At 47.7% G+C, this 26,087-nt stretch overlaps 1 protein-coding gene across 3 annotated transcripts in view; it reads left to right on the forward strand.

Moving 5' to 3' along the window:
* Positions 1–25,134, forward strand: part of ZBTB7C (zinc finger and BTB domain containing 7C) — an 84,210-nt gene extending 59,076 nt beyond the window's left edge. For 2 of the 3 annotated variants that reach the window (XM_060280371.1, XM_060280373.1), the window contains 3 exons: positions 9,100–10,281; positions 20,416–21,082; positions 23,097–25,134. In XM_060280371.1, coding sequence (XP_060136354.1) covers positions 9,100–10,281; positions 20,416–21,052 — 1,819 coding nt within the window. In that variant the 3' untranslated portion in view covers positions 21,053–21,082; positions 23,097–25,134. Of the gene's footprint in view, positions 1–9,099; positions 10,282–20,415; positions 21,322–23,096 lie in introns of those variants that run through there. The other variant, XM_060280372.1, reaches the window with a different exon arrangement.
* The last annotated feature ends 953 nt before the right edge of the window (positions 25,135–26,087 follow it).

Here is a 26,087-nt window from a genome sequence, read left to right on the forward strand (position 1 = left end):
GCATCTCTGGCCATTTCTAGAGCTCTCCAGCTTACCTTATGCTGCTTGTTGTGTTTGGGTTTTGGTACTGACATTATGGAAGACTTTCCCAGGTCCCTTGTCAGGATGCTTGGAGGTGTCCCCAAGAGTTTCCCAGATACTTACTCCAAATACTTCAAGATCATCGCCCACTACAAGGGTTTGATTCCATTTTTAATTTCGAAGTTTTAAGCCAATGTATCTGAGCAGGAGCCTACTCCCGTAGGAACCTTCCTCATTGTTGAAATGATCTAAGATCCACTCGCACATATCTTCCGAAGGAAGGTGTGTAACTACCAGTGACAGGGGCTTCTAAGTAATGGCACCTTGCCTGTAGAGCTCTTTCTTCTTCTTTCCATTGGTTGATGCCTAATTCATTGATTTTCAGGTTCCGGGTGAAGGCTGAGGCTGCCACCCCAGCTCCATTCACCTGGGAGCAAGCCCTGCTGAATCCAGGAGGATTTTCATCTGAGTAGACCAAGTTAGGGTTGTTTCCCCATGCGTTGGGTTCGTGGCAGAAAATGGGTTCCGCTTAGAAAAAGTCGCAGGCAGACTTTGTGGCATTTCCAGACCAGGGTGGGGTTTTTTAAGGCAAATAATAATAATAATAATAATAATAATAATAATAATAATAATAATAATAATAATTTATTTATACCCCGCCCATCTGGCTGGGTTCCCCCAGCCACTCTGGGCAGCTTCCAACAAAACATTAAAATACAGAAATCCATCAAACATTAAAAGCTTCCCTAAACAGGGCTGCCTTAAGATGCCTTCTAAAGGTCTGGTAATTGTTGTTTTCTTTGACCTCTAGTGGGAGGGCATTCCACAGGGTGGGTGCCACTACCGAGAAGGCCCTCTGCCTGGTTCCCTGTAACTTGGCTTCTCGTAGCGAGGGAACCGCCAGAAGGCCCTCGGCGCTGGATCTCAGTGTCCGGGCAGAACGATGGGGGAGGAGACGCTCCTTCAGGTATACTGGACCGAGGCTGTTTAGGGCTTTAAAGGTCAGCACCAACACTTTGAATTGTGCTCGGAAATGTACTGGGAGCCAATGTAGGTCTTTCAGGACTGGTGTTATGTGGTCTCGGTGGCCGCTCCCAGTCACCAGTCTAGCTGCCGCATTCTGGATTAGTTGTAGTTTCCGGGTCACCTTCAAAGGTAGCCCAACGTAGAGCGCATTGCAGTAGTCCAAGCGGGAGATAACCAGAGCATGCACCACTCTGCAGTCTGCGGGCAGGTAGGGTCTCAGCCTGCGTACCAGATGGAGCTGATAAACAGCTGACCTGGACACAGAATTGACCTGCGCCTCCATGGACAGCTGTGAGTCCAAAATGACCCCCAGGCTGCACACCTGGTCCTTCAGGGGCACAGTTACCCCATTCAGGACCAGGGAGTCCTCCACACCTGCCCGCCTCCTGTCCCCCACGAACACCACTCGCTGAAGCGAAGTGCTGGGTTGGTCTAGTTCGCGGACAGGAACCTCAGTTCTCTTAGCGTGGATCTTTCTGCAGCCAAAATAGCACCGCCAAGGCAGACAAAGAGCCATCAGCAGGCTTGGGGAGACACTGAATGAAGATGGAACACGTTCCGTGGGCACAGAATGCCGTCTGAGGGGGAAAGCAGAACACCATGGGTGAGGTGGGAATGGAAGGGAGTATCTGGAAAAGGAAACACTCGAGAGGGCAACCCCATTTATACACGAAATTCCCCCCCCTCTACTTGCTCTCCCTCCCTTAAAAAATAAAAAATAAATACTGACTACACTATTGCTTCTCTGTGGTAGGCAATTTTTCATAGCAGAGAAGCCGAAGTTGAAAAGAGGGGTGGAGTGGGGACACGACAAACCCCTGAGATAAATCTCGAAGCACTGCAGATTGCAAAGCAAAGCCGGGGTGGGTTTGGCTGCGGTTTCGCAAATATAGTCTCCAGGGTGTGTCCAAGGGAGGTTTGCAATAACAAACTTGGCCTGAACCCCACATGCCAAAAGGAGAGACAATGGCAGGTTTTCCCCTCCGGCTGTGATCTTGTGGTGTTGTGTGGTTGGGTGTGTGTGTGTGTGTGTGTGTGTGTGTGTGTGTGCGTTGGAGGAGTGGTGGTGGTGGGGAACGAAAGAGAGAGGAGAGGGAGGATTGTTGATTGCTGGTGCTCATAAGGCGGTTCAGGAGATTTATGAGCCAAAGCCTGCCTCGCTTGGAATGCTTCGTGGCTCGGGGGAGTGGGCGTCTCGGTGGATTAATGGATTCTGGTTTTTACCTTGCAAGCTTGAATTTCAAACCTCAGCCCTGTACAGACTGGCTTGAAGTTTATTTTCAGCCAGCGATGGCTGCTGGTTTTATATGCAGAACGGAGAGGGGGTGCTCCCAACCAAAGCTCTTTCAGGTCATACTCTCTCTCCATGTACAGAGTCCGTTCCTGAACCACTACAAAGACCGGGCTCTCGTTCAACAATTTTTGACCCCCTTCCTGCACAAGTGTCTCCCATAAGCCCTGTTCGTAGGGCGGACCTTTCTGCATCGCAAGCACCGTTTTGCATTAAAATGCACATGCGCAAACTTAGATGCAGATTGAGAAACAATTGCAGTCATTTGAATTAGAAACCTTTTGGGAAGATTGGGGCCGGGTGACAGCCTGCTGCCCAGTTGCTACTAACTTGGAGCGTCAAAGCTCCCTCCTGCTCTCCCTTGTTTAGGTTCTTCATCTTCAAACTGAACAAAGCCGCCTTTCAAATAGGCCACTCTACCCAGACAGGCTGTACCTCTTCTAGCAGAAGCAAAAGCCTCATCTTTTAGGACACATCATTTGGTTGTAGAGAAGAAATGCATGTGGCAGCAACTTAAAGCGTAGGACAGGGGCAGGCAATAATAATAATAATAATAATAATAATAATAATAATAATAATAATAATAATAACAACTTATACCCCACCCATGTGGCCGGGCCTTCCCAGCCACTCTGGGCGGTTTCCAACAGAATATTAAAACATGATAAAATATCAAACATTAAACACTTCCCTAAACAGAGCAGCCTTCAGATGTCTTCTAAAAGTCAGAAAGTTGTTTATTTCCTTGACATCTGGTGGGAGGGCGTTCCACAGGGCGGGTGCCACTACCGAGAAGGCCCTCTGCCTGGTTCCCTGTAGCTTCACTTCTCGCAGAGAGGGAACCACCAGAAGGCCCTCGGGGCTGGACCTCAGTGTCCGGGCAGAACCGTGGTGGTGGAGATGCTCCTTCAGGTATACTGGGCCACAACTCCCATCAGCCTTGGCCAAGGTAGCTGATGGTAATGAATTAAGAGAGTTGTGGCCCACAACATTTGGAGGGCACTAGGTGCCTCCTGCTGGTGTAGATGATTATCAGGCTCTACAGAGCGTTGTCGAAAGCAGAGGTGGATTTCGGGAGCATGGCAGGTTCCTCCAGACTGGGCACTGAGCCGCAGCAGGTCAGCATGACTATGATGTACTGAACGTGTACAACCAGGGCCGTCTTAAGCATACCCGGCGCCGTAGTGCAAAGATCCCTCCAGCACCCCCCCTTTCCAAGGTTGTCAACCTTTTTTAAGGGGGGGGGACCCCAAAGTTGTTGATCTTTTTTACAGAAGCCCCCAAAGGCACCACTTAATTGCACTCTTAGCAAGGAGCACCTGGCAGAACAAAACACGACTGACTTCTGAGTAGCCTTGGATAGGACGGCCCAGTTAATAAATAAAACAGAAAGTAGCTAGGAAGAGAAATGGCCAGCTTGCTGTTAGGTGTCACCTTCATCCCTCTTTCTCTCTCTGTCTCGGCTTCTGCCAGTTTCACCCTGAAGGGCATGAGATTTTGAAGGTCACTGCAGAGCCGGCTGTTGCATCCTGTCCAGCAGTGCAGAGCAACACAGCTGTCGAATTGTCAGGCTGGCAAAAGGGCGGCTGGGAGAATCCTTTTCTCCAAACTTATGTCAATGTTGTTTAGAGGGATAGTCAAGATAATTAGCAAATGATCTGAGGGGTGGGGTGGGGGTGAACAGTGCAGTTCTTTTGCTGCAGGTAAACAGGCTTAGACCTCTAGGTGCCTCGGTGGAAGACACTGAACTGCGCAGAGATAGAGCCTGAGCATTAGGGTTGGGGGATAAATTCGATTCAGTTTGTATTGAAAGGAGAGCCTAACTAAGCCTCTCTTTCCGAAACAATATGTGAACCGAAATGCAGCCAACAAATTTGCCCTTCTCTAAATTAGGCAGTGAGACGCGGGTGGTGCTGTGGGTTAAACCATAGAGCCTAGGGCTTGCCGATCAGAAGGTTGGTGGTTTGAATCCCCGCAACGGGGTGAGCTCCCGTTGCTAGGTCCCAGCTCCTGCCAACCTAGCAGTTTGAAAGCACGTCAAAGTGCAAGTCGATAAATAGGTACCACTACAGCGGGAAGGTAAACAGCGTTGCTCTGGTAAACAGTGTGTTGCTCTGGTTCGCCAGAATTGGCTTTGTCATGCTGGCCACATGACCTGGAAGCTGTACTCCGGCTCCCTCGGCCAGTAACGCGAGATGAGCGCCGCAACCCCAGAGTCGGTCATGACTGGACCTAATGGTCAGGGGTCCCTTTACCTTTAAATTAGGCAGTGTAGTTCTCCAGCCAAGCAACGTGTACATAAAATGCATATGCTAGGGTAAAGCATGCATGTAAATGCATGCTCGCAATATACGTGCATTTAACATGTGCACATTCAGCTTTGCAGGCTAGGCAAATTTAAAAATAAAATTAAATTAAAAAGCAGGCAGCTATCCGGGGCAGGGGGTGGGTGGGAGAGAACCTTTGGCAATCCTGCAGATTCACCCAAAGTGCGTTTTGGCTTTAAAAGGGATAAGCCTGGGGTGTATTGGTGAAAATAACATAGAAGTTTGCATTGGTGTGTATGAGGGGGAATTGGTTTGCAAAAAATGTGTATATTAGGCAATATTGCACATAACATCCCAAGACTGGGAAAATGGAAAAAATGAGAGAAACCAAAATGGATGGCTTTTCCCATTCCTACAGGCTATACATGTACTGTAACTGTAAATGCACACATTTTCACTTAAGATCTAAGTAGGGTCAGCCATGGAAGGAGTCAGTGCTAAGCTATGTATCTGGAATATTTTCTATTGGGAAGTGAGCGAAAACTAGGGATGGACGAATCTCACTTTCACAAGTTTTTGCCCTTTGTTCAAATCCATTTCTACATTAACCTGAAATTAGAAACATTAGGTAAAAAGGTAAAGGGACCCCTGACCATTAGGTCCAGTCGTGACCGACTCTGGGGTTGCGCGCTCATCTCGCATTATTGGCCGAGGGAGCCGGCGTATAGCTTCCAGGTCATGTGGCCAGCATGACAAAGCCGCTTCTGGCAAACCAGAGCAGCACATGGAAACGCCGTTTACCTTCCCGCTGTAGCGGTTCCTATTTATCTACTTGCATTTTGACGTGCTTTCGAACTGCTAGGTTGGCAGGAGCTGGGACCAAGCAACGGGAGCTCACCCCGTCACAGGGATTTGAACCGCCGACCTTCTGATCAGCAAGCCCTAGGCTCAGTGGTTTAACCACAGCGCCACCTGGGTCCCCCAAAAGATGTCTTTTCAGCACTGTTGCTGCTTTTGAGGTGAGCTGTGCCACTTGCAGAATGTACAGACTGCTTCCCTCTGTACAGATGGAAGGAAGTTCTCGGCACCCAGAAAATTAGCTGTTGGGGAATGGCCTAGGCCAGAAACCTTCTCCCTGGCATTTTAGCTTTCTGTGTGCAGGAAACCCCTTCACATGCAGGAGAAGTTCTCAGCAGTGTGAGCTCCTATCCCACAATCTGACACAGCAAAGCCCAAGCACAGGTCTGCCAGTGAGAACAATATAGCCCAAGTGGGGAAAGGGGTGCCCTTAAAAACAGGTTTCTGCACATAATGATGCAGAATATAACCAAGGAAGTATCATGAAGGGCATTTATTAGCTGATTTCCCAAGGTTTAAGGTGCCTCGAGTTAATTTTTAAAACAAAACTTAAATAATACAGAAAACGCAGATTTAACAGCACCAGGAAAACCCAAATCACCAGCCAAGCCCAAAGCTGCTGTTTTGTTTTTAATTATTTGTTTGGTTTTTATCCTGTATTTTATTCTGTGAACCGCCCTGAGATCTTACAATGAAGGGCGGTGTATAAATCCTAATAAATTAAATTAAATTAATTGAGGAAGGTTGGCTTGCAAGAGCAGCTGCTCTCGGTTGCTGCTTTCATCCCATCTCCCAGGGCCGGCCATCCTTCTCCCACATAGTAATTGCCAAGCAAGAGAGGCTGGCTGGCCGGGAGTGTGGGCAGTGGGCATGGCGCAGAGAGATAACCTCAAGGTCTCAGCTGCTGATTGATCTTCTGTGGGCGGGAGGGAAGTGGCACGCTTGAAGAAGCCCACGCCGTAAACATCTGACTGCTCTGCAATCAGAACACATTCCTTTCCCTCCGTACCCTTAGACAGGCTCCCCTGGACTTTTCAAGGTAGAATTGTTGTTTAAGATGCACCAGCCGTCGAAGCCGGTTCTACTTTTCCAGCAGTGGCCGGGCAGAGAGGTCTCTGAATCTCCTTCACGCATGTCCAACATGTATGTTTGCTGGTGCCTCTGGTCATTGTTTTGCTACGTTTCGTTTGTTTGTTTTGCTTCGTTTCTGAACAAGGAAGCCTAAGGCATCCACAAGACCAGAAAGGAAAATAAAGTTTTCTCATTCTTGGAGCCAAACAACATGTGATGCATAGAATCATACTGGTAGAATTGTAGAGTTGGAAGGGACCCCGAGGGTCATCTAGCCCAACCCCTTGCAATACAGGGATCTCAACTAAAGCATACATGACAGATGGCCATCCAACCTCTGCTTCAGAGCATAGCTGCCAAGTACCCCGTTTTCCCCGGGAAACCCCCGTTTTTACTTACCCTTTCCCGGTGGTCCCCCGTATCACTTCGTCTCCTGTTTTTCTCCATTATTTTCTCCTGCCGGCGGCCATTTTTTTCTTTCTGATTTGCCCTTCTATGGGCACCAAAAATGGCCACCACAGGCTTCAAAAGTCGCATCTACGCATGTCCGGAAGTGCATAGATGCGACTTCCGGTGTCGGTGGCGGCCATTTTTGGTGCCCATAGAAGGGCAAAACGACACCGGAAGTTACGTCGAAGCAACTTCCGGTGTCACATGGCTGCCGATCCCGGATTCTGCAGTCTGGGACTTGGAAGGTAAGCTTCAGAGCCTCCAAGGAAGGAGAGTCCACCACCTCCTGATGGAGACCGTTCCACTGCCGAACAGCTGTTACTGTCAGAAAGGCTTTCCGTATGTTTAATCGGGATCTCCTTTCTTGGAACTTGAAGCCATTGGTTCTAGTTCTACCCTCCAGTACAGGAGAAAGCAAGCTTGCTCCCTCTTGATTACCAATTGCAGCTTTCTTTCTCCGCTGGCAGGCAGGCAGGCAGATGCTCACTATATTTGAATCTACAACAGCAACATGTTTTATTACTGATAACGTTATTATCCTGCCCCCCATCATACACACTATCAGCAAATTCTTTCTCTGAAAGTGGATCCCTATGTAGGCAAAACGGTGCCACCGATTCACAAAAAGCCCTAGATGGGGAGAACCATAAAAACATTCTATATGGGAGGCTAATAAATAAATTGCTGCTGCTGCTGTTGTTATATTGTGCACTGCCTCTGAAAGCAAGTGCAGAGGAGTTAGCTTGCCCCTGACGCAGGACACTCTACCTGCTCCCAGCCTCTTGGGGCAACTTTCCTGTGCTGCAATGCTCAGGTGTGTTGCAGCGCCCCTACCTGATCCTCTGCATCCGTGCAAGAGTTGCTCCTATAACCCCGAATTTGGAACAGAGCTTGTGCTTCACTCACGCAGTGAAGCTACACCCTCTGTGCTAGGAAAAACCCATGCGGCACAAAACAAGTATTTCAGGGGATGGAAGGATGTGGGAGACGCTGCGACCAAGGAGGAGTGCAGCGGCAGGGATAATTAAATGAAGGTGGAGGCCGAAGGCACAGGAGAATAATGGGAGGCGGCTCCATTTGTCGGGAACAGTCTAAATAAAGACCGAGAGCAGACAGGGGAGGGGAGGGAGGGAGGGAAGAGTGCAGGGCAGGGTGTGGGATGAGATCACGGAGGGCCTTGAAGGACAGAGCAAGGAATTCAATGCCTAGCACACGGCGAGACACGATGTGTCTGGGGCACCTGGGAGCAGCCAGCAGTGTTAATCGTGATTCCCTTAATGTGCTTTCCGAAGGAGCAAAGATGTGACGGCGATAAGGACCGCAGGAGTAGTGAGATGATAGATGTGGCATTTGGGGTGGGGGTGGGGGAAGCAGAGACAGGAAGGGCAGGGAGGCACCTTAGGGGGAAGGTGGCTGGGGACTCTTTGTGCCGGGGACGGGAAATAAAAATTCAGTGGCAACATAAGCTGGAATCTATAGCCTGGGCAATCATGGGAATATTGATGGGGTGGGGAAATATTAAATTGTGGAGAAACCTTCCAGGGGCCACATAGCAAGGTGGGCAGGACCAGGAGCAAAACTGGGTGGGCCAATGAATCGACTCGATTCGTGGGCATCCAGCTCTTGCATGCATGCATGAAGGTGAAGATCAGCATCCGAGACTGTTTGCCATTGAAAACAGTGAGGTTGATGTGTCCCAGGATCAGAACATCATTCTCTGAGGTGGTCCTGTTTTGGCACGCCCAGCCCAGGAAAATTTGCACAACCCCCTCTCTGTTGGCCTTTAGGAACACCCTAAATGGCACTTCCATTTCAGAACTGTTTTGTCTGTTGTTTTGATGTTTTGCATTGTTTTTACCGCTATTTTAAATTTTCAAATTTGGGCGCTGTGTTGGGCTGATCAGTTGCAAGCAATCCATCTAGGGAGGTTATCAAGCGATCTAGAAATCCCTTAAAAGATGGCAGTGGTAGTGATTGATTGCCTGTATCAAAAGGCAGATTGAGTCCCGTGCTTTGAAAGGTTTTTCTTTCTGGGAATTTTGTGTCTCTGCTGTCTTGAAGGATAAATACAAATGTGCTAATTCATTTTGTATGTGTGTGTGTGTTTCATCCTAGGGCTCTAAGTGAGAATATGGCCAATGGCATTGAAGACCTTATAGGGATCCCATTCCCAAACCACAGCAGCGAAGTCCTTTGCGGCTTAAACGAGCAGCGACACAACGGCCTCCTCTGCGATGTCATCCTCATTGTCCAGGACCAAGAATACAGGACCCACAAGTCCGTCCTGGCTGCCTGCAGCCAATATTTTAAGAAACTCTTCACTACCGGCACTTTAGCAGACCAGCCCTATGTTTACGAGATTGACTTTGTTAAGCCTGAAGCACTTTCGGCAATCCTCGAGTTTGCCTATACCTCGACCCTCACCATCACCACCTCGAACCTCAAGCACATCCTCAACGCGGCCAGGATGCTGGAGATCCAGTGTGTCGTCAATGTCTGCCTAGAAATCATGGAGCCCAGTTTGGAGGAGGGAGACGAGAGGGAAGAGGAGGAAGATGAAGAGGACGATGAGGAAGAAGAAGAGGAGGACGAGGAAGAAGAGGACGTGGGAGACTTCGCAAACCAGAACCTAACAGACGTCCAAGACGTCGGCTGCCACCAAAGTCCTTCCAAATCTGACCTCGCAGAGGAAGCTTACTCTGAGAGACCAAGTGGGTTCTCCAACCATTTTCAGGCCAACAGCTCCAATGGCTCCTTGGGCGTGATAAGAGACTTCTCCATTGAGTCCCTCCTAAGGGAGAACTTGTACCCTAAATCTAGCATCCCAGAACGGAGGCCGGCTCTGTCTCCCTTTGTCCCCGACCTCTTCCCGCACTTGTGGAACGGAGACTTTGGCGCCTTTTCCCAGGTGGAGGAGCAGCAGGTGGACAATGGCCCCTTGGATCTAGTCATCCGGAAGAGAAAGATCAAGGAGGAGGAGAAGGAGGAGGAGCCCTCTCCCGCCCCGTTCCCCAGCGACCTCTTCAAGGACATGTTTGCCAACAACCCGGTGGCCCATTTGGGGCACATCAAGGCGGAGAATGATTACGGAGCCTACCTGAACTTCCTCAGCGCCGCCCACTTTGGGGGAGTCTTTCCTCGGTGGCCGGAAGAGAGGAAGATCAAGCCCAAGGCTTCCCAGCAGTGCCCCATCTGCAACAAAATAATCATGGGAGCCGGGAAGCTGCCGCGGCACATGAGAACCCATACGGGGGAAAAGCCATATATGTGCAATATCTGTGAAGTCCGATTTACCAGGTCTGCACACGTTTAAAAAAATACTAGACATCCCAGTAGTTATATAAGATTGTTTCCTATGTGGTACAGTGGTGCCTCGCTAGACGAATTTAATTCGTTCCACGGGTCTTTTCTTATAACGAAAAATTCGTCTAGCGAATCCCATAGGAATGCATTGGAATTTTTTTTTTGCCCATAGGAACGCATTAATTGAATTTCAATGCATTCCTATGAGAAACCGCGATTCGCTAGATGAATTTTTCGTAAAACGAATTCGTCTAGCGAGGCAACCTCCGCTCGAAAAATCCTTTCGTTAAGCGGAAATTTCGTTAAGCAGGGCATTCGTTAAGCGAGGCACCACTGTATATAATGAGTGCATGCTTTATCCTGTTCTGTTTACAAAGACTGCAGGCTGGTATATGTAGTTATTCCCCACCCACCCACCCAATCTTAATCCTCACAGCAACCCTGACAGGTAGGTTGGGAGGAGATGCAGTAGGCGTCATGCGCAATTGGGGTCCTGAACCATGATCTCCCAGGTCTTAGTCCAATGCCTTGGTCCAAGGATGGAGAAAATGCGGGCCCACAGGTGTCTCTGGGCTCCGGCTGCCATCAACCCCAGTTAAAAGGTTGAAAGGTCAGGGATGGTGGAAGCTGAAGTTAAACAGCTTCTGGAGGAAAACAGGTTTCCCATCTTTGCACAAAGAATTCCTCAGGGCGGAGAAATCAGTTCGAATAGGCGTCTCCTAAAAACTCTCAGTGCACTTAACAAACACTCTGTAAACAAGCCACAGTTTACAGGATTCAGTGAGGGAAACCATGGCTGTTTAAAGTGATATAATAGTGCTTTAAATGGATGGTGCAGGTGTGGCCCAAGTCTGTTTTTAATAGCGTTACTTGCACACTATGGGAAGACTCGGGTAATAGCAAAGTTGGGCGTCTGCTTAGGGCTGACGCCTCAGCAGGAGCTCACTGGTCCTTGGGATAGCTCAGTTGGTAGAGCACGGGACTCGTAATCTCAGGGTCGTGGGTTCAAGCCCCAGGTTGAGCAAAAGATTCCTGCATTGCAGGGGGTTGGACTAGATGACCCTCAGGGTCGCTTCCAACTCTACGGTGATTCTATGATTCTGTGACAAGAGCCTTCCCTCTTGCTGCAGTGGGGAGGTAGACATGGTGAGGAAGGACAGACATGAGGGAATGAGTTGCCTGAGAGCCCTCCAGAACTGGGAGCTGATGCCGTCTAAGTGCCTTTATTAACGGGCTAAGTCAACCTCATGGCGACTGGAGATGAGAAAAGGGAGGCGGTGAAGAGAGTCAGAGACACCCCTAGAAACCTGCTCGCTGGAATCAGCGTCTCCGTCTCCCAGTTGTAATCTACAATATCATGTTCTGGTTGAGAGTATTATTATGCTAAAAGACCGTGCTCATTAACCATTAATTATCATCTGCGAGAACAGGCCTGGGAATTGATTTGCCTCTGCAGTCCAATTTAATTCGCCAAGAGGATTTTTGAAAGGGTTCTTCTGCAGCAGAAGGTTAGGCCTGTAGAAGCTGCCGAAAGCCCATGGTGATGGGGGCAGGGGCAAATCCCAGTCTGACTCCCCCCTAAGGATATGTGTGGGAACCAATGAGATCGGGCAAGGGTGTGTTTTATTTTCCCCAGAGAGTTGCATCAATCCTGTGCCAAGGACAAGAGAAACGGAATCTAAAGCTGCTGTTGAGAATTTTCTTTTATTGAAATGATCACATCCACAACATAGCATGACATTGACATTCCCACCAATAGAAACATATTTACATTTTATCTAATGCTAGCTAGTTAGCTGGAGATATTGTGTATATATTAATGTGAGTTGAATGGAGAGGGTCCATAGGTGCCTCTTTAGCACTCAGGTGATCATATTTCGGTTCAATAAGCTGAAATATATATGAGCCTTTTGGCCACACCTGCTTCACTCCCTCCTTCTGCAACCAATTCCCAACCATGGCTTCCTATCCTGGCTTGTTATATTAACCATAGTTTCCTGGTTTGGGTGTAACAGCAAACAGTGGTTCACAGAAGACACCCTGGTTTGTTTGCTCGCTTTTACAAGGGGTGCAAGCATCTGTGACCCACCTGGACATTGGGCGTGGTTGCCACTCGAGTGTGTGAAAGATGCACACAAACCCCACATCTCTCAATGTTGCTTTTGGGATTACTCATTCAATGTGAGCATGTGGCCTTGAGTTTATTGGGCGCCGTGTAGCCAATCTGCACACCAGCAGCTAAGTAGACCTAGGGGACATGACTGTGGCAACCATGGCGGGAAAGGCTTGGGAAACCTCTTGTAGCAGCCTTATAGCAATCTGGTTGGGGCGTGGCTTTTGGCACCCCATCACCAAGGCCCCCAGCAATCAGCAGTTGCCACTTCACATCAAAACCCAATTTCAGCAGCAGTCGCTTGTGGCCAACTCTGCCACTTCGGAAACAAATCGCTGCATGGGCTTTCCCCTTTCCCATCACACATGCAGTTGGTTTTATGACTGTGCTCCGATGCTTGTCTATTTCACTCTAAAGCCAGGTTGGCAAGTTCTGTTGGCAGGAAGGGCCGTAGCTCAGTAAAAGAGTATCTGCTTTGCATGCAGAAGGTCCCAGGTTCAATTTCTGGCACCCTCAGGCAGGACAGGGAAAGATTTTTGCCTTAAATCCTGGACTTCCACAGCTGTTCAGCATAGGCAGGCCTGAGCTAGATGAACCCATCTTCTGACTGAGTGAAAGACAGCTTCCTCTTTCTGCGATCGCTGAAGTTTCTCAAGAGGCATTGGCCCTCCTTTGTTGCTGCCTTCAAACAAAATTAGGGAAGCAAAATTGGGGAAGCTGTGCTTCTGTCACTGCTCGTGGAAACCCTCAACCCCAAGGAACAGCTGAAGAATTTCTCTTTACCTTGGAAAGCTGAAGAATTTCTCTTTACCTTGGAAAGGTACCTTGGAAAACTGTTGTTGTTGTTGTTGTTTAGTCATTTAGTCATGTCCAACTCTTCGTGACCCCATGGACCAGAGCATGCCAGGCACTCCTGTCTTCCACTGCCTCCTGCAGTTTGGTCAAACTCATGTTGGTAGCTTCGAGAACACTGTCCAACCATCTTGTCCTCTGTCGTCCCCTTCTCCTTGTGCCCTCCATCTTTCCCAACATCAGGGTTTTTTCCTGGGAGTCTTCTCTTCTCATGAGGTGGCCAAAGTATTGGAGCCTCAGCTTCAGGATCTGTCCTTCCAGTGAGCACTCAGGGATGATTTCCTTCAGAATTGATAGGTTTGATGTTCTTGCAGTCCATGGGTCTCTCAAGAGTCTCCTCCAGCACCATAATTCAAAAGCATGAATTCTTCGGCGATCAGCCTTCTTTATGGTCCAGCTCTCACTTCTGGGAAAACCATAGCTTTAACTATACAGACCTTTGTCAACAAGGTGATGTCTCTGCTTTTTTAAGATGCTGTCTAGGTTTGTCATTGTTTTTCTCCCAAGAAGAAAAATATACTGGTCCACAAATAGGGTCAAGAATTTCAAGAGGTCATTAGTACCCAGCAATCATTCATTGTAGCTGCTCTATTTTCCAGGCAGCAGTCTGGGGGCTGGAAGTATATTCTAGCATGCAAATAGACCCCTATTACAGTCCCTTTTCTGTTGCTACCGCCTGACATTTCCATTGCAAAAACAAGGGTCTGGTCCTCCTGTTAATTATGGCAAGTCTCTTTTATACAGCAGGCCTCACCTAGCAAGTAATGATTTCCTAAGAAGTGCAGGGCATTATATACAAAACTCAAAGAGACATGCACACATTCAGATCAGAGAATCAGAATTGTGGAGTTGGAAGGGGCCTCGAGGGTCTTCTGGCCCAACCACTGCAGATGACTAGATCCAAGAAAGGAGAGTCCACCACCTCTTGTGGCAGTCTGTTCCTTTGTTGAACAGCTCTTACTCCCAGAAGGTTCTTCCTGGTGTTTAGTCGGAATCTCCTTTCTTGTAACTTGAAGCCATTGGTTCAAGTCCTACCCTCCAGAGCAGCAGAAAACAAACTTGCTCCACCTTGCATATGACAGTCCCTTAGGTATTTGAAGATGGCTATCATGTCTCCTCTTCTCCAGGCTCCTTCAACCGTTCCGCATAAGGTTTGGTTTCCAGACCTTTGATCATCTTGGTTGCCCTCCTCTGCACATGTTCCATCTTATCAATATCCTTCTTGAACTGTGTCGCCCCGAACTGGACACAGTATTCTACTAAATGCAGTCTGGCCAAGGCAAAATAGAGCGGTACTACGGCTTCCCTTGATCTGATGTGGAATCTTTCTCACAAACATGCACACACTTAACTTTAGGGAGGAAGTATATTCACACGAGGGACGCAGGTGGCGCTGTGGGTTAAACCACAGAGCCTAGAGCTTGCCGATCAGAAGGTTGGCGGTTCGAATCCCTGCAACGGGGTGAGCTCCCGTTGCTCAGTCCCAGCTCCTGCCAACCTAGCAGTTCGAAAGCACCTCAAAGTGCAAGTAGATAAATAGGTACCGCTACAGCGGGAAGGTAAACAGCGTTTCCGTGTGCTGCTCTGATTCGCCAGAAGCGGCTTTGTCATGCTGGCCACATGACCTGGAAGCTGTACACCGGCTCCCTCGGCCAATAATGCGAGATGAGCGCCGCAACCCCAGAGTCGGTCACGACTGGACCTAATGGTCAGGGGTCCCTTTACCTTTTATATTCACAAGAAGAGCAGTAGCAGAGCATATCAAAGGTTCATCATCCCATTTCCCCCAGTAGCCAACTTGATGCCACCAACAGGGTGGCTTTAATGTCCACCCTTAGCAAGGCAGGGTCTGTGGGCATCAGTCACAATCTACATGTAAAGTAACACCTGCTCCTAGAAGAGGAGTTTGGATTTGATATCCCGCTTTATCACTACCCGAAGGAGTCTCAAAGCGGCTAACATTCTCCTTTCCCTTCCTCCCCCACAACAAACACTCTGTGAGGTGAGTGGGGCTGAGAGACTTCAGAGAAGTGTGACTAGCCCAAGGTCACCCAGCAGCTGCATGTGGAGGAACGGAGACCCGAACCCGGTTCCCCAGATACGAGTCTACCCCTCTTAACCACTACACCACACTGGCTCTCTGCTTCTATACTGGGAGGCTCATTTTCCTTATAAACAAAAATGTTTTAACACTTTTCAATTGCAATCTGGCAGGGCTTCCTGGGATCCGCTAAGATGGCTTTGTGGCCTTAGACGTTGGCTCCGAAATTAGACAGGGAACCTATGTCTCTCCAGATAATCAATGATCTCCAATTCACATCAGCTCCAACCAGCATGACCCCTGGTCATGGATGATGGGAGTTGGGAGTTCAGCAATCTCCAGAGCGCTACAGGTTCCCCAGTCAATGGTTGCATCAAGTTTGTGCCAAGTGCCCTGGCGTCGCAAAAATAAATGCTAAGACCGTAGCAGCAGTTTAAAGTGCTGCTGCAGTTTTGTTTGGATTTTTTATTTTTATTTTAAGGGCTGCATCGTGCCAAGCCATGATTCATGCATCCTTGGACTGGTATCAGCATGCAAGTTGATGACGGGACCATTTGCAAATCCATTGTGCACAGAGGGAGGCAATTGCGCTTTCCTGACCTGCCCAGGTTGCATCATGCTGTTTGCAAACCCTCTGAAGGGCTGGTTTCCAAGAGCACAAGCTGTGACCTTGCATGCCGGCACAGCTCACCTTAGAATGAATGGATGGGGCTGAGCCTGTGGAACATGGTGGGATTTTTGGGCTTATTATGGTGCCCTCAGTGGACGTGGGGCTTTCTCACATAGACAAAAGGGGCACACACCCTACATGGAGGAGATTATGGTGTAAAAGTTGAGGGTGATGGAGAATGGATGGGGGGAGGAGAGGGAACAAGGGGTGCACGGTCCTTGGTGCTTCACCTCAAAAAAGACATTACATTGCTGGGAAACATGCAGAAGGGATAACCAGCATTGCATCAATGAGATGTTTTGGCCAAAGCCCAGCAATGATGGTACCCAGAGGGTACCAGATCGGCTACGCACCTTCACCAGAATAAATCCCATTGAATTAGATGCCTCTTACGTCTGAGCAGAGAAGTGTACGATTGCACTGTTAAATGAATGACAGGTTGGAAAACTTCTCCTAGAAGGACAGATCAAAGGGTTGGAGGTCTTTTAGTCCAGAACAAGAAATGATTCAGCAGGGGGTCGGTGAAGGTTGAGGTGTCACAAAATGGTGACGAGAAAGCTGTGGGTAGACAGAAGCTTTTCTCCCTCGCTCATAATGCTAGAACTTGGGGAAAGCTGATGAAACTGATTCTTGAAAGATTTAGGATGGGTAGATGAATAATAATAATAATTTATTATTTATACCCCGCCCATCTGGCTGGGTTTCCCCAGCCACTCTGGGCGGCTTCCAACAGAAAAATAAAACACAGTAATCTATTAAACATTAAAAGCCTCCCTGAACAGGGCTGCCTTCAGATGTCTTCTAAAAGTCTGGTAGTTGTTTTCCTCTTTGACATCTGTTGGGAGGGCGTTCCACAGGGCAGGTGCCACCACCGAGAAGGCCCTCTTCCTAGTTCCCTGCAACTTGGCTTCTCGCAATGAGGGAACCGCCAGAAGGCCCTCGGTGCTGGACTTCTTCATACAAACACATAATTGAAACATGGAAGTGGTGACAGTCGCTGGCTTATGTGTCTTTAAGAAGATGCTAGGCATGTTTCTGGTGGAAGATCAAAGGCTGTTAGCCAGGATGGCAACATAGAACCTGCATGTTCAGGTGCAGTATACTTCTGAATATCAGTTGATGAGGAGCACCTGAAGGAGGGGACCGTCACCTCCAAGCCCTGCTTGGGGGCTCTAGTTAGACTTGGACAGCTTACAAAGCAGACCACTGGAGGTTTCTTAGGGACAAATGCAATGATCAAATGCATTTTCCGGCTTTGTTTCAGCTGGGAATGGGTGGGGTGTCTCAACCTGTGTGCAAGGTAAACAGCAGCCCTTGGCTACACCCAGAATACACTGTGCACAAGAGAAGTGGTTTTGTTGTTGTTGTTGTTTTTTTAAGTGGCAAGCCACCCGTATAGAAGCCATGCAGGCCGGCTGTGTAACAGGGTGGAGTTTGCACAAAGGACAAAGGCGCTCACAATAGCCCTCCCTGTGACCCTGCTTCTCAGACTGATCTTGTGACGCCACTGTCAAGACATCCAGCACCTGGCCAATGAAGTGGTGCAGCAAAAGTGGGCCTGCGTTGAGATAGTGGGCTGGCTGGCAAGCAATCGCGTGAGTGCTGCCAGGCCAAATATTGGCATATTTAGGGAGAGCCATAGCTTAGTGGCAGAGAACCTGCCTTGCATGCAGAAGGTCCCAGGTCCAACAGAGCTCCCATTTCCATGGTGGTTTAACCATCAGTCCTTTTTTCCAGGGAACTCTCGGAATTGTAGCTCTTTGAGGAGGATCGGTGTCTCTTAACAACCCTTAACTGCATTTAAAACAGAATGGAAGAAACGAAATGTGGTGTGGATTTGGGATGTGGGTTTGTGCTGCCACCTGCTGGCTCCAGGAGCTCGCTTCTCTCTCTCTCTCTCTCTTTTAATAGCCTTTATTGAGATTAAAACAATACTACAGTATACATAAAATACATACAAATAAAAACTACAACCAAAACATGAATCAAATCCGCCATTATGCAAATCTTACATTTTCTTCTTATAAGTTGACTTCCACTCATCTTCATCCCGTGCTACAGATATACTTATTTATACTGCTTTGAATCAATTTCTTTTTGGAATCTCTACAGAATATTTGTTGTAAACCCAAGTCTTTTCAGATATTCTCCAAATTTTTCCCAATTATGATTAAATTTCTTATAGGTACCCCCTCTTATTGCATTTGTCAGCCTGGCCAAATCAATGTAACTGATTACTTTTTCCTGCCGATCTCTAATTGTAGGCGTCTCCTGTGATTTCCATAATTTAGCGATTAAAATCCTTGCCGCTGCCACTGAGTACAGGAATGCTTTTTCGTCCTGTTTATCAATTCCCTCATCTACCATGCCCAATAGAAATGATTCTGGAGTTTTTTTTAATGTTGTATTTGAGTATTTTTTTCAATTCCTCCAATACATCATTCCAAAAAGGTTTTATTTTTGTACAGTGTCACCAAATATGTAAAAAGGTCCCTACCTCTTTGTGGCATCTCCAGCAATGGTTGTCCTTGGTTTTGTACATTTTATGGATTTTGACTGGCATCAGGTACCACTTATAAAACATCTTAATTAGGTTTTCTTTAACTCCCTCTGACGCTGTGAATTTCCAAGATACTTTCCAAAGTTTTTCCCATCTATCCATCCCTATAGATTTCCCCAACTCCATTGCCCACTTGGTCATCGTTTCCTTAACTGCTTCATCTTTAACCTCCCACTCCAGAATTGTATTATACATCTTACACCAGGAGCTCGCTTCTCACTCAGTTCTTTGTGTGCTAAGCTTTCCGCACAGTGAGGTCCACTTGCGGCATCCAAGATGGTTTTCAGGAATCCTTGTCTGACTGGTGTCTGTAGCTACTGTGGCAAAAGTTGGAGGTTCCTCAGCCTTTTAGTTCTTGTGTTTGATGTGGCCTCTGTTCAGTTGCCAACTAGGTTAGCCCATTTTAGAATCGTAGAATTGTCATCTAGTCCAACCCCTTTCAATGTAGGAATCCCGGCCACAGCTGTCCCCCTGGGTGGGCTTGAACCACCATCCTGTTGGTTAACAGCCAGACTCATCGAAAGAACTGTGCGTGCAAATTTGACAATGTAGCCCACATTTCAATGCCAGGTACTGTTGGGTTTTGTTTTTTTTGCAGCTGAATAAATTAAGAAAAATAAGTATGGAGGAACAGGTATTGCTGTCAGAAGGTTCTTCCTGTTGTTGACAGGGCCGGCCCTACGGCAAGGCTGGGGGGGCGCAGAGTGCTGGGCCGCCAGGGGGGCAGGCGCGCTGCACCCGCCAGACAGCTGCGCTGGGAAATGGGGTGGGGGGCGCTGGAGGGATCTTCGCATCAGGGCGCCAGATATGCTTAAGACGGCCCTGGTTGTTGAGTCCTGTTCTCTCCAGAGCAGGAGAAAACAAGCTTCCTCCATCTTCCATGTTCCATAGACCTTTAGATACTTGAAGACGGCTATCATATCTCCTCTCGGTCTCCTCTTTTCCAGGCTAAACATACCCAGCTCCCTCAACCGTTACTCATAAGGCTTGGTTTCCAGAACATTCCTGAGTTCCTAAACTTGTTGTTGTTGTTTAGTTGTTTAGTCGTGTCCGACTCTTCGTGACCCCATGGACCATAGCACGCCAGGCACTCCTGTCTTGCACTGCCTCCCGCAGTTTGGTCAAACTCATGTTCGTAGCTTCGAGAACACTGTCCAAACATCTCGTCCTCTGTCGTCCCCTTCTCCTAGTGCCCTCAATCTTTCCCAACATCAGGGTCTTTTCCAGGGAGTCTTCTCTTCTCATGATGTGGCCAAAGTATTGGAGCCTCCGCTTCAGGATCTGTCCTTCCAGTGAGCACTTGGGGCTGATTTCCTCCAGAATGGATAGGTTTGATCTTCTTGCAGTCCACGGGACTCTCAAGAGTCTCCTCCAGCACCATAATTCACAAGCATCAATTCTTTGGCGATCAGCCTTCTTTATGGTCCAGCTCTCACTTCCATACATCACTATTTAGAAAACTATAGCTTTAACTATGTTGTCTTTGTCCATGGAGTTTTCTTGGCAGGGATACTGGAGTGGCTTGCCAGTTCCTTCTCCAGGTGGATCACGTTTAGTCAAAACTCTCCACTATGACCTGTTCCATCTTGGGTGGCCCTGCATGGCATAGCTCATAGCTTCTCTGAGTTATTCAAGCCCCTTCGCCACGACAAGGCATTGATCCATGAAGGGGGTTCCTAAACTAGCCTCCCCCAATCTTGAGACTCCAGATACTGCTGGATTCCCAACTCCCATCCGTCTCAGCCAGCCTGGCCAGCTGTCAGTGATGTTGTGAACTGGAGTCTGAAAACATATAAAGGGCCACAGATTCAGACAGGACCTTATAGGCGTGTTCCAACTCCATATTCAGCGGAGCTGCCCAGAACTGATAATGTTGCTTCTCCTTTTTGCAGGCAAGACAAGCTGAAGATCCACATGAGGAAGCACACGGGAGAAAGGCCCTACCTCTGCATCCACTGCAACGCCAAATTCGTCCACAACTACGACCTGAAGAACCACATGCGTATCCACACGGGCATCCGCCCTTACCAATGCAAGTTCTGCTACAAGAGCTTCACCCGCTCGGACCACCTGCACCGCCACATCAAGCGCCAGAGCTGCCGGATCTCCCGGCCCAGGAGGGGGCGCAAGCCGGCCACCTGGAGAGCGGCCAGCTTGCTGTTTGCGCAGAACGGCCAGCCAGACGACAAGAGCTTCCTGGTGCCTCCGGCCCTTGAGCAGATGAGCAGCCACCTTGGCAGTGCGGCCATGTGCCTTCCGGGCCCCAGCCCTAAGCATTTTATGGACGGGGCCAAGAACGCTCTGAATTTGCAAGAGCTGGAGAGCCAGTTTGAGGAAACTCAAATGAAGCTGTTTGGGCGGACACACCTGGACGTGGAGAGGAACGGAGGCCTCTTTGCCTTCGCGCTGGGCCACAATGAGAGCCTCTCGGCCCGGCCGTATTTCTCCCTTCCCGACCCCTGGGGGACGGGGTTCAATGGACTGGCGGGACTCAACCACCTTGCTCCCATTTCCGAAGCGAGCAACTAAGTGCCACCTTCTATCCAATGGATGGTTTTGGTAGGTTGACGGCTGGCAGAGGAGCTAAATTTCAGCTAGGAAGCCAAATCATGTGCAATTCTGACTCTTTGCTTCTTTCTGTCCCATATAGTGCATGTGATTGGTTAACTCTGGTCACATGGGAAGTACAGTGGTACCTTGGTTCTCAAATTGAATCCATTATGGAAGTCCGTTCCAAAACCAAAGCGTTCCAAAACCAAGGCACGCTTTCCCATAGAAAGTAATGCAAAATGGATTAATCCGTTTAAAAACAACCCCTAGCATAGTAGCATGAATTTTACTATCTAATGAGACCATTGATCCATAAAATGAAAGCAATAAGCAATGTACTGTACTATAAAATAAATAACACAGTATTGTAGATGATAAAAATTAAAACTATTTTTTCCCTTACATGCCCTGATAGTCATGGTTTGGATGGGGGGCTTTTATACATTTCCGCAGTCACACAGTCAATCAATCAATCAGTAGCTGAACTGGGTTCCACACAGTCACAAAAACAAATTAACCGAAAAAGACTCAAAAACAAAAACACAAAATAAATAGCAAAATCAAAAGCGCCAAAGTTAATCCATTCCAGAAGTCCGTTTGACTTCTGAAATGTTCGAAAACCAAGGCGCAGCTTCTGATTGGTGCAGGCGCCCCGGAAACAATAGCCGACAGTTGCATCGGATGTTCGGCTTCCGAAAAATGTTTGAAAACTGGAACACTTACTTCCGGGTTTTCGGCGTTTGGGAACCAAGGCATTTGAGAACCAAGGTACCACTGTATCTTATTACGTCCGCCATTTTGTTTTGTGTGTGAGTGACTTGACTGCCATGGCTGCATCTCCAAGAACACCGAAGAAGAGGCAGCGTTAGATACCGGTAACTGTCTTTCCAAACACAACAAAGGAGAGGAGTGCTAGATCTTAAGACACAGTCAGTCTGTTATGGGAAGAAACATTGGGGCCCCGAGCTGTTTAGGGCTTTAAAGCACCAGCACCTCACATTGGGCTTGGAAGCACATAGGCGGCCAATGTTAATTCTTTCAGAAGGTGAAACTCGGAAAATTAGAATATCGTCAAAAAGTGCATTTATTTCAGTAACGCAACTTAAAAGGTGAAACCAATATATGAGATAGATGCATGACATGCAAAGCAAGATAGGTCAAGCCTTTATTTGTTGTAATTGTCATTATTTGTCTTAGGCAGGTCAATTATAAATGGAATGCAATTAATGAAATGTAATAGCGATGCCTATTTTTGTTTATTTTTGTATTATTGTAACTACAGTGGCACCTCGGTTTATGAACACAATTGGTTCCGGAAGTCTGTTCATAAACTGAAGCGTTCATAAACTGAAGTGAACTTTCCTATTGAAAGTAATGGAAAGTGGATTAATCCATTCCAGACGGGTCCGCGGAGTACTCAACCTGAAGCGTACTTAACCTGAAGCATGGGTGTCATTGGTTCTGGAAGTCTGTTCATAAACTGAAGCGTTCATAAACTGAAGCGAACTTTCCCATTGAAAGTAATGGAAAGTGAATTAATCTGTTCCAGATGGGTCCGTGGTGTTCATAAACCGAAAATTCGTAAACCGAGGTGTTCATAAACCGAGGTTCCACTGTATTTGTTTTATTACTGTGGAATTTCCAAAAGAAAGCATTTGTAAAAATTAAAAGAAATATAAAAAATAATAAGTTGCATTACTGAAATAAATGCACTTTTTGACGATATTCTAATTTTCCGAGTTTCACCTGTAGGTGTAATATGTATCAGTTGAAATTCCAGTAGACAGTTTCTGCACTTGTTGAAGCCTCCAGGTTGTCTGTAAGGGCAGCCCCACAAACTGTGCATTACAGTAGTCTAGCTGGGAGGTTACCAGAGAGCATGGGAGGGTGCTCTCCCATTTTTATGTGCAAACTTCCTTCCAAGAATAATGAAAGAAAAACCATAGGACCATGGCTTTAAAGAATGGACTACTGAAAGCAACGTTCCTTGTACCTGTAATTTCTTTTCTTTTTCTCTCCGTAGGCCCTCTTCAGCACTGCTTGGCTCCCTCTGGTGAAGGGACCTTTCAAGGGTCAAATACTTTTTTTTCTTACTGGAAGACTGTTTAAATCCCCCCCCCCCAAAAAAAACCTGCCTGCGTTTGTTTAAAACCCACCAAAAGACTTCTCTTATTTGCACCAATGTGGGGAAGGAGAACAGAACCTTTTGAGAACCGCGTCGGACTATTTTTGTTTCTAAATGTACAGACATCTTTCTGAGCTACTGTTTTGCAGATTATGGCTTCCTTCAGGTTTTGAGGGGTTATTTGAGTGTGGGGAGGGCTTGGGGGGGCGGGAGTGTCCTACGATTTGGAGTCCTTGTAAAATATCCAAAGATTCTGAGTACTGTATAATCTACAAGAACTTGAAGCAAAAGGGACATGCTTTCGTTATGTTTCCTGTTTGTCGGGATGGGGTATTGTCAGGAGGGTGGAAGATCCTTTGGAAATTTTCTATTTATAACTATTTTTATGTGACTGCTTTATGTAAAAAGAAGAATGGGGGTGGGATACCATGTCAAATAGATTTGCCTTAGATAATCAAGGGACAATCATCCTTAACTCTTGTGGACGCTCTAGATTCTTGTTTTAAAAGACCGGAAAAGATACTTTTATGTATTTATTAAGCAGTATTAGTTGATTTTCTTTTTCTTAAATTATTGGCAACATGCAGGGTGTTTTTTTTTAAATGCACACCAGTAAAACACAGGGAAGGGAAAGGCTGATTCACACATGACAGGGCAGCAAACCTAGGTTTGTCGCCAGGTGTACACTCAACAGGTAACATAACCATGGCCGGTCATGGCTTTCTGACAAATGTACTTCGATAATGCACGTGTTTGTAAGCCTATGGGTCACATGTGCTTAAGACATCTTCAGGGCACACCAAAGAACGTAATGTGTGAAAAGATGCTAGCAGGTGTTCCAAACATTTAACCCAGCCTTCCCCCAACCTGGTGCCCTTCAAACGTTTTGAACTACAACACACAGTTCAAACCCACCCATGTACATTTAGCACCGTTCTGTTTGACTTACGGGATCCCCAGACTGGGCTGCTTCCAAAGGCCTTTTCTATGTGACTTTGCACCTTATTAGACTTCTTGATTGTTAAAGGGAACAATGGGAGCTGATTGTGTTGCTGTTGTTAACAAGTTAAGGCTGATTGCCCCTGGATGATCTCATTTGGGTTATATGTTAGCTGGCTCATGGCTGGGCTCGTTTTTCTGGTGGAAGGGACGTTACAGACCATAATGCTCTTGCAGCTTCTTGACATTTCACTGCAGTGCAGTGGCATCCCACAATTGCAGCTGCCTGCTTCGAGGGGGCGAATACCCCATTGTGGGCCTGCCCTGCCCTTGGCTAATTGTTCCCTGTGATCAAGTACGTGTAGAATTTTTCCACGGCACCTGGAACCTAGATTCTGACAACCTTCCGCTTTCCTTTGTTTTATTTCTCTTTGTTTGTTTATATATATATATAAATAATGCATACTTCTAGACCCTATGATTTTGGAGATACATTTGAAGTCATGCGACATGGACCTTGGTGCAATGAGCTCTGGTTGGTGCCCTGATGAGAGATCTGCTCTACAAAAGGATTTCAGCAGCACACACACACATAAAGGGATGGTTGCCCCCCCAATGAAGTGAACAGGAAATCTCGCTTCGGCAGAAGCTCCCTCTCTGTGTCGGCATCACAGCACACAAGAGGTTCTGGACTATGGCAGTTTCTGGAACTTTGGAGGTGGGTTTGAAGCTCAGTTAGGCACCTGCTGCATCGCCGAGCTTCATCATCTACAGATGTGCCTTGCGTTCCAATTCCCCCGAAGCTATCCACATGTCTGCCATGCAGGTGGAAGCAACTGTGCTGCTGGTTTCTGCCTCTCTCCCCACCCCAACTTCAGGCAAAAACAGCTGCTGCCAGAGAGATCTGTGAAAATAGTAGACACAGACGTTCTCTCTCTGGTAAGGAGAAGGGAGATGCAGCTAGCAGGGTGCAAGTACACTCATCTTTTTTTTGGGGGGGGGGAAATGGTGTGACCCAGAAGGAACCCCTCCAGCTACACGTCAAGTCCTCCTAGATCAGGGATGAAGAACCAGTGGCTTGCCAGTTGTTGTTGGACTTGAACAGCCCAAGAAAACATGGTCAGGGATGATGTCCAGCTAGATCTGGAAGCATAGCTGCCAAGTTATCCCTTATTTTAAGGGATTTTCCCTTATGCTGAATAGGCTTCCTCGCGAGAAAAGGGAAAACTTGGCAGCTATGTCTGGAAGGCCACAGGTCCACCACCTCTGCCCTAGAAGATGCCGGCAAAGGGAGAATGGTGTGCTTTACATGTCTTGCCACATTTAGAGGGTAAGACCCAGGTGGCGCTGTGGGGTTAAACCACAGAGTCTAGGGCTTGCTGATCAGAAGGTCGGCGGTTCGAATCCCTGCAATGGGGTGAGCTCCCGTTGTTCGGTCCCAGCTCCTGCCCACCTAGCAGTTCGAAAGCACATCAAAGTGCAGGTAAATAAATAGGGACCGCTCCGGCGGGAAGGTAAACGGCGTTTCCGTGCGCTGCTCTGGTTTGCCAGAAGCAGCTTTGTCATGCTGGCCACATGACCCGGAAGCTGTCTGCGGACAAACGCTGGCTCCCTCGGCCTATAGAGCGAGATGAGCGCCGCAACCCCAGAGTCGGACACGACTGGACCTGATGGTCAGGGGCCCCTTTACCTTTACCTGAACTTGCCCATCGTATCTGCTAGTGCTAAATCAGGAAGTTGCCACACAGACATTCCCAATACGCATCTAGGAGACTTTATTCTGGTCCAGAATAAAACTGGCGTATAACTGAGCAGGGTTTTGTGTGGAAGATATTTGCATGAATTGCAACTGATTTGTTCCATTTATCCAGAGCACAGAATTGGAGGGGGGAGGCCTCTCACGCATGCGGAATATTAAGGGTGCTCGCTATCCTGTTAACTCATTCCTCA

This window comes from Zootoca vivipara, chromosome 11 (assembly GCF_963506605.1).
Source record: "Zootoca vivipara chromosome 11, rZooViv1.1, whole genome shotgun sequence".
Lineage (NCBI taxonomy): Eukaryota > Metazoa > Chordata > Lepidosauria > Squamata > Lacertidae > Zootoca > Zootoca vivipara.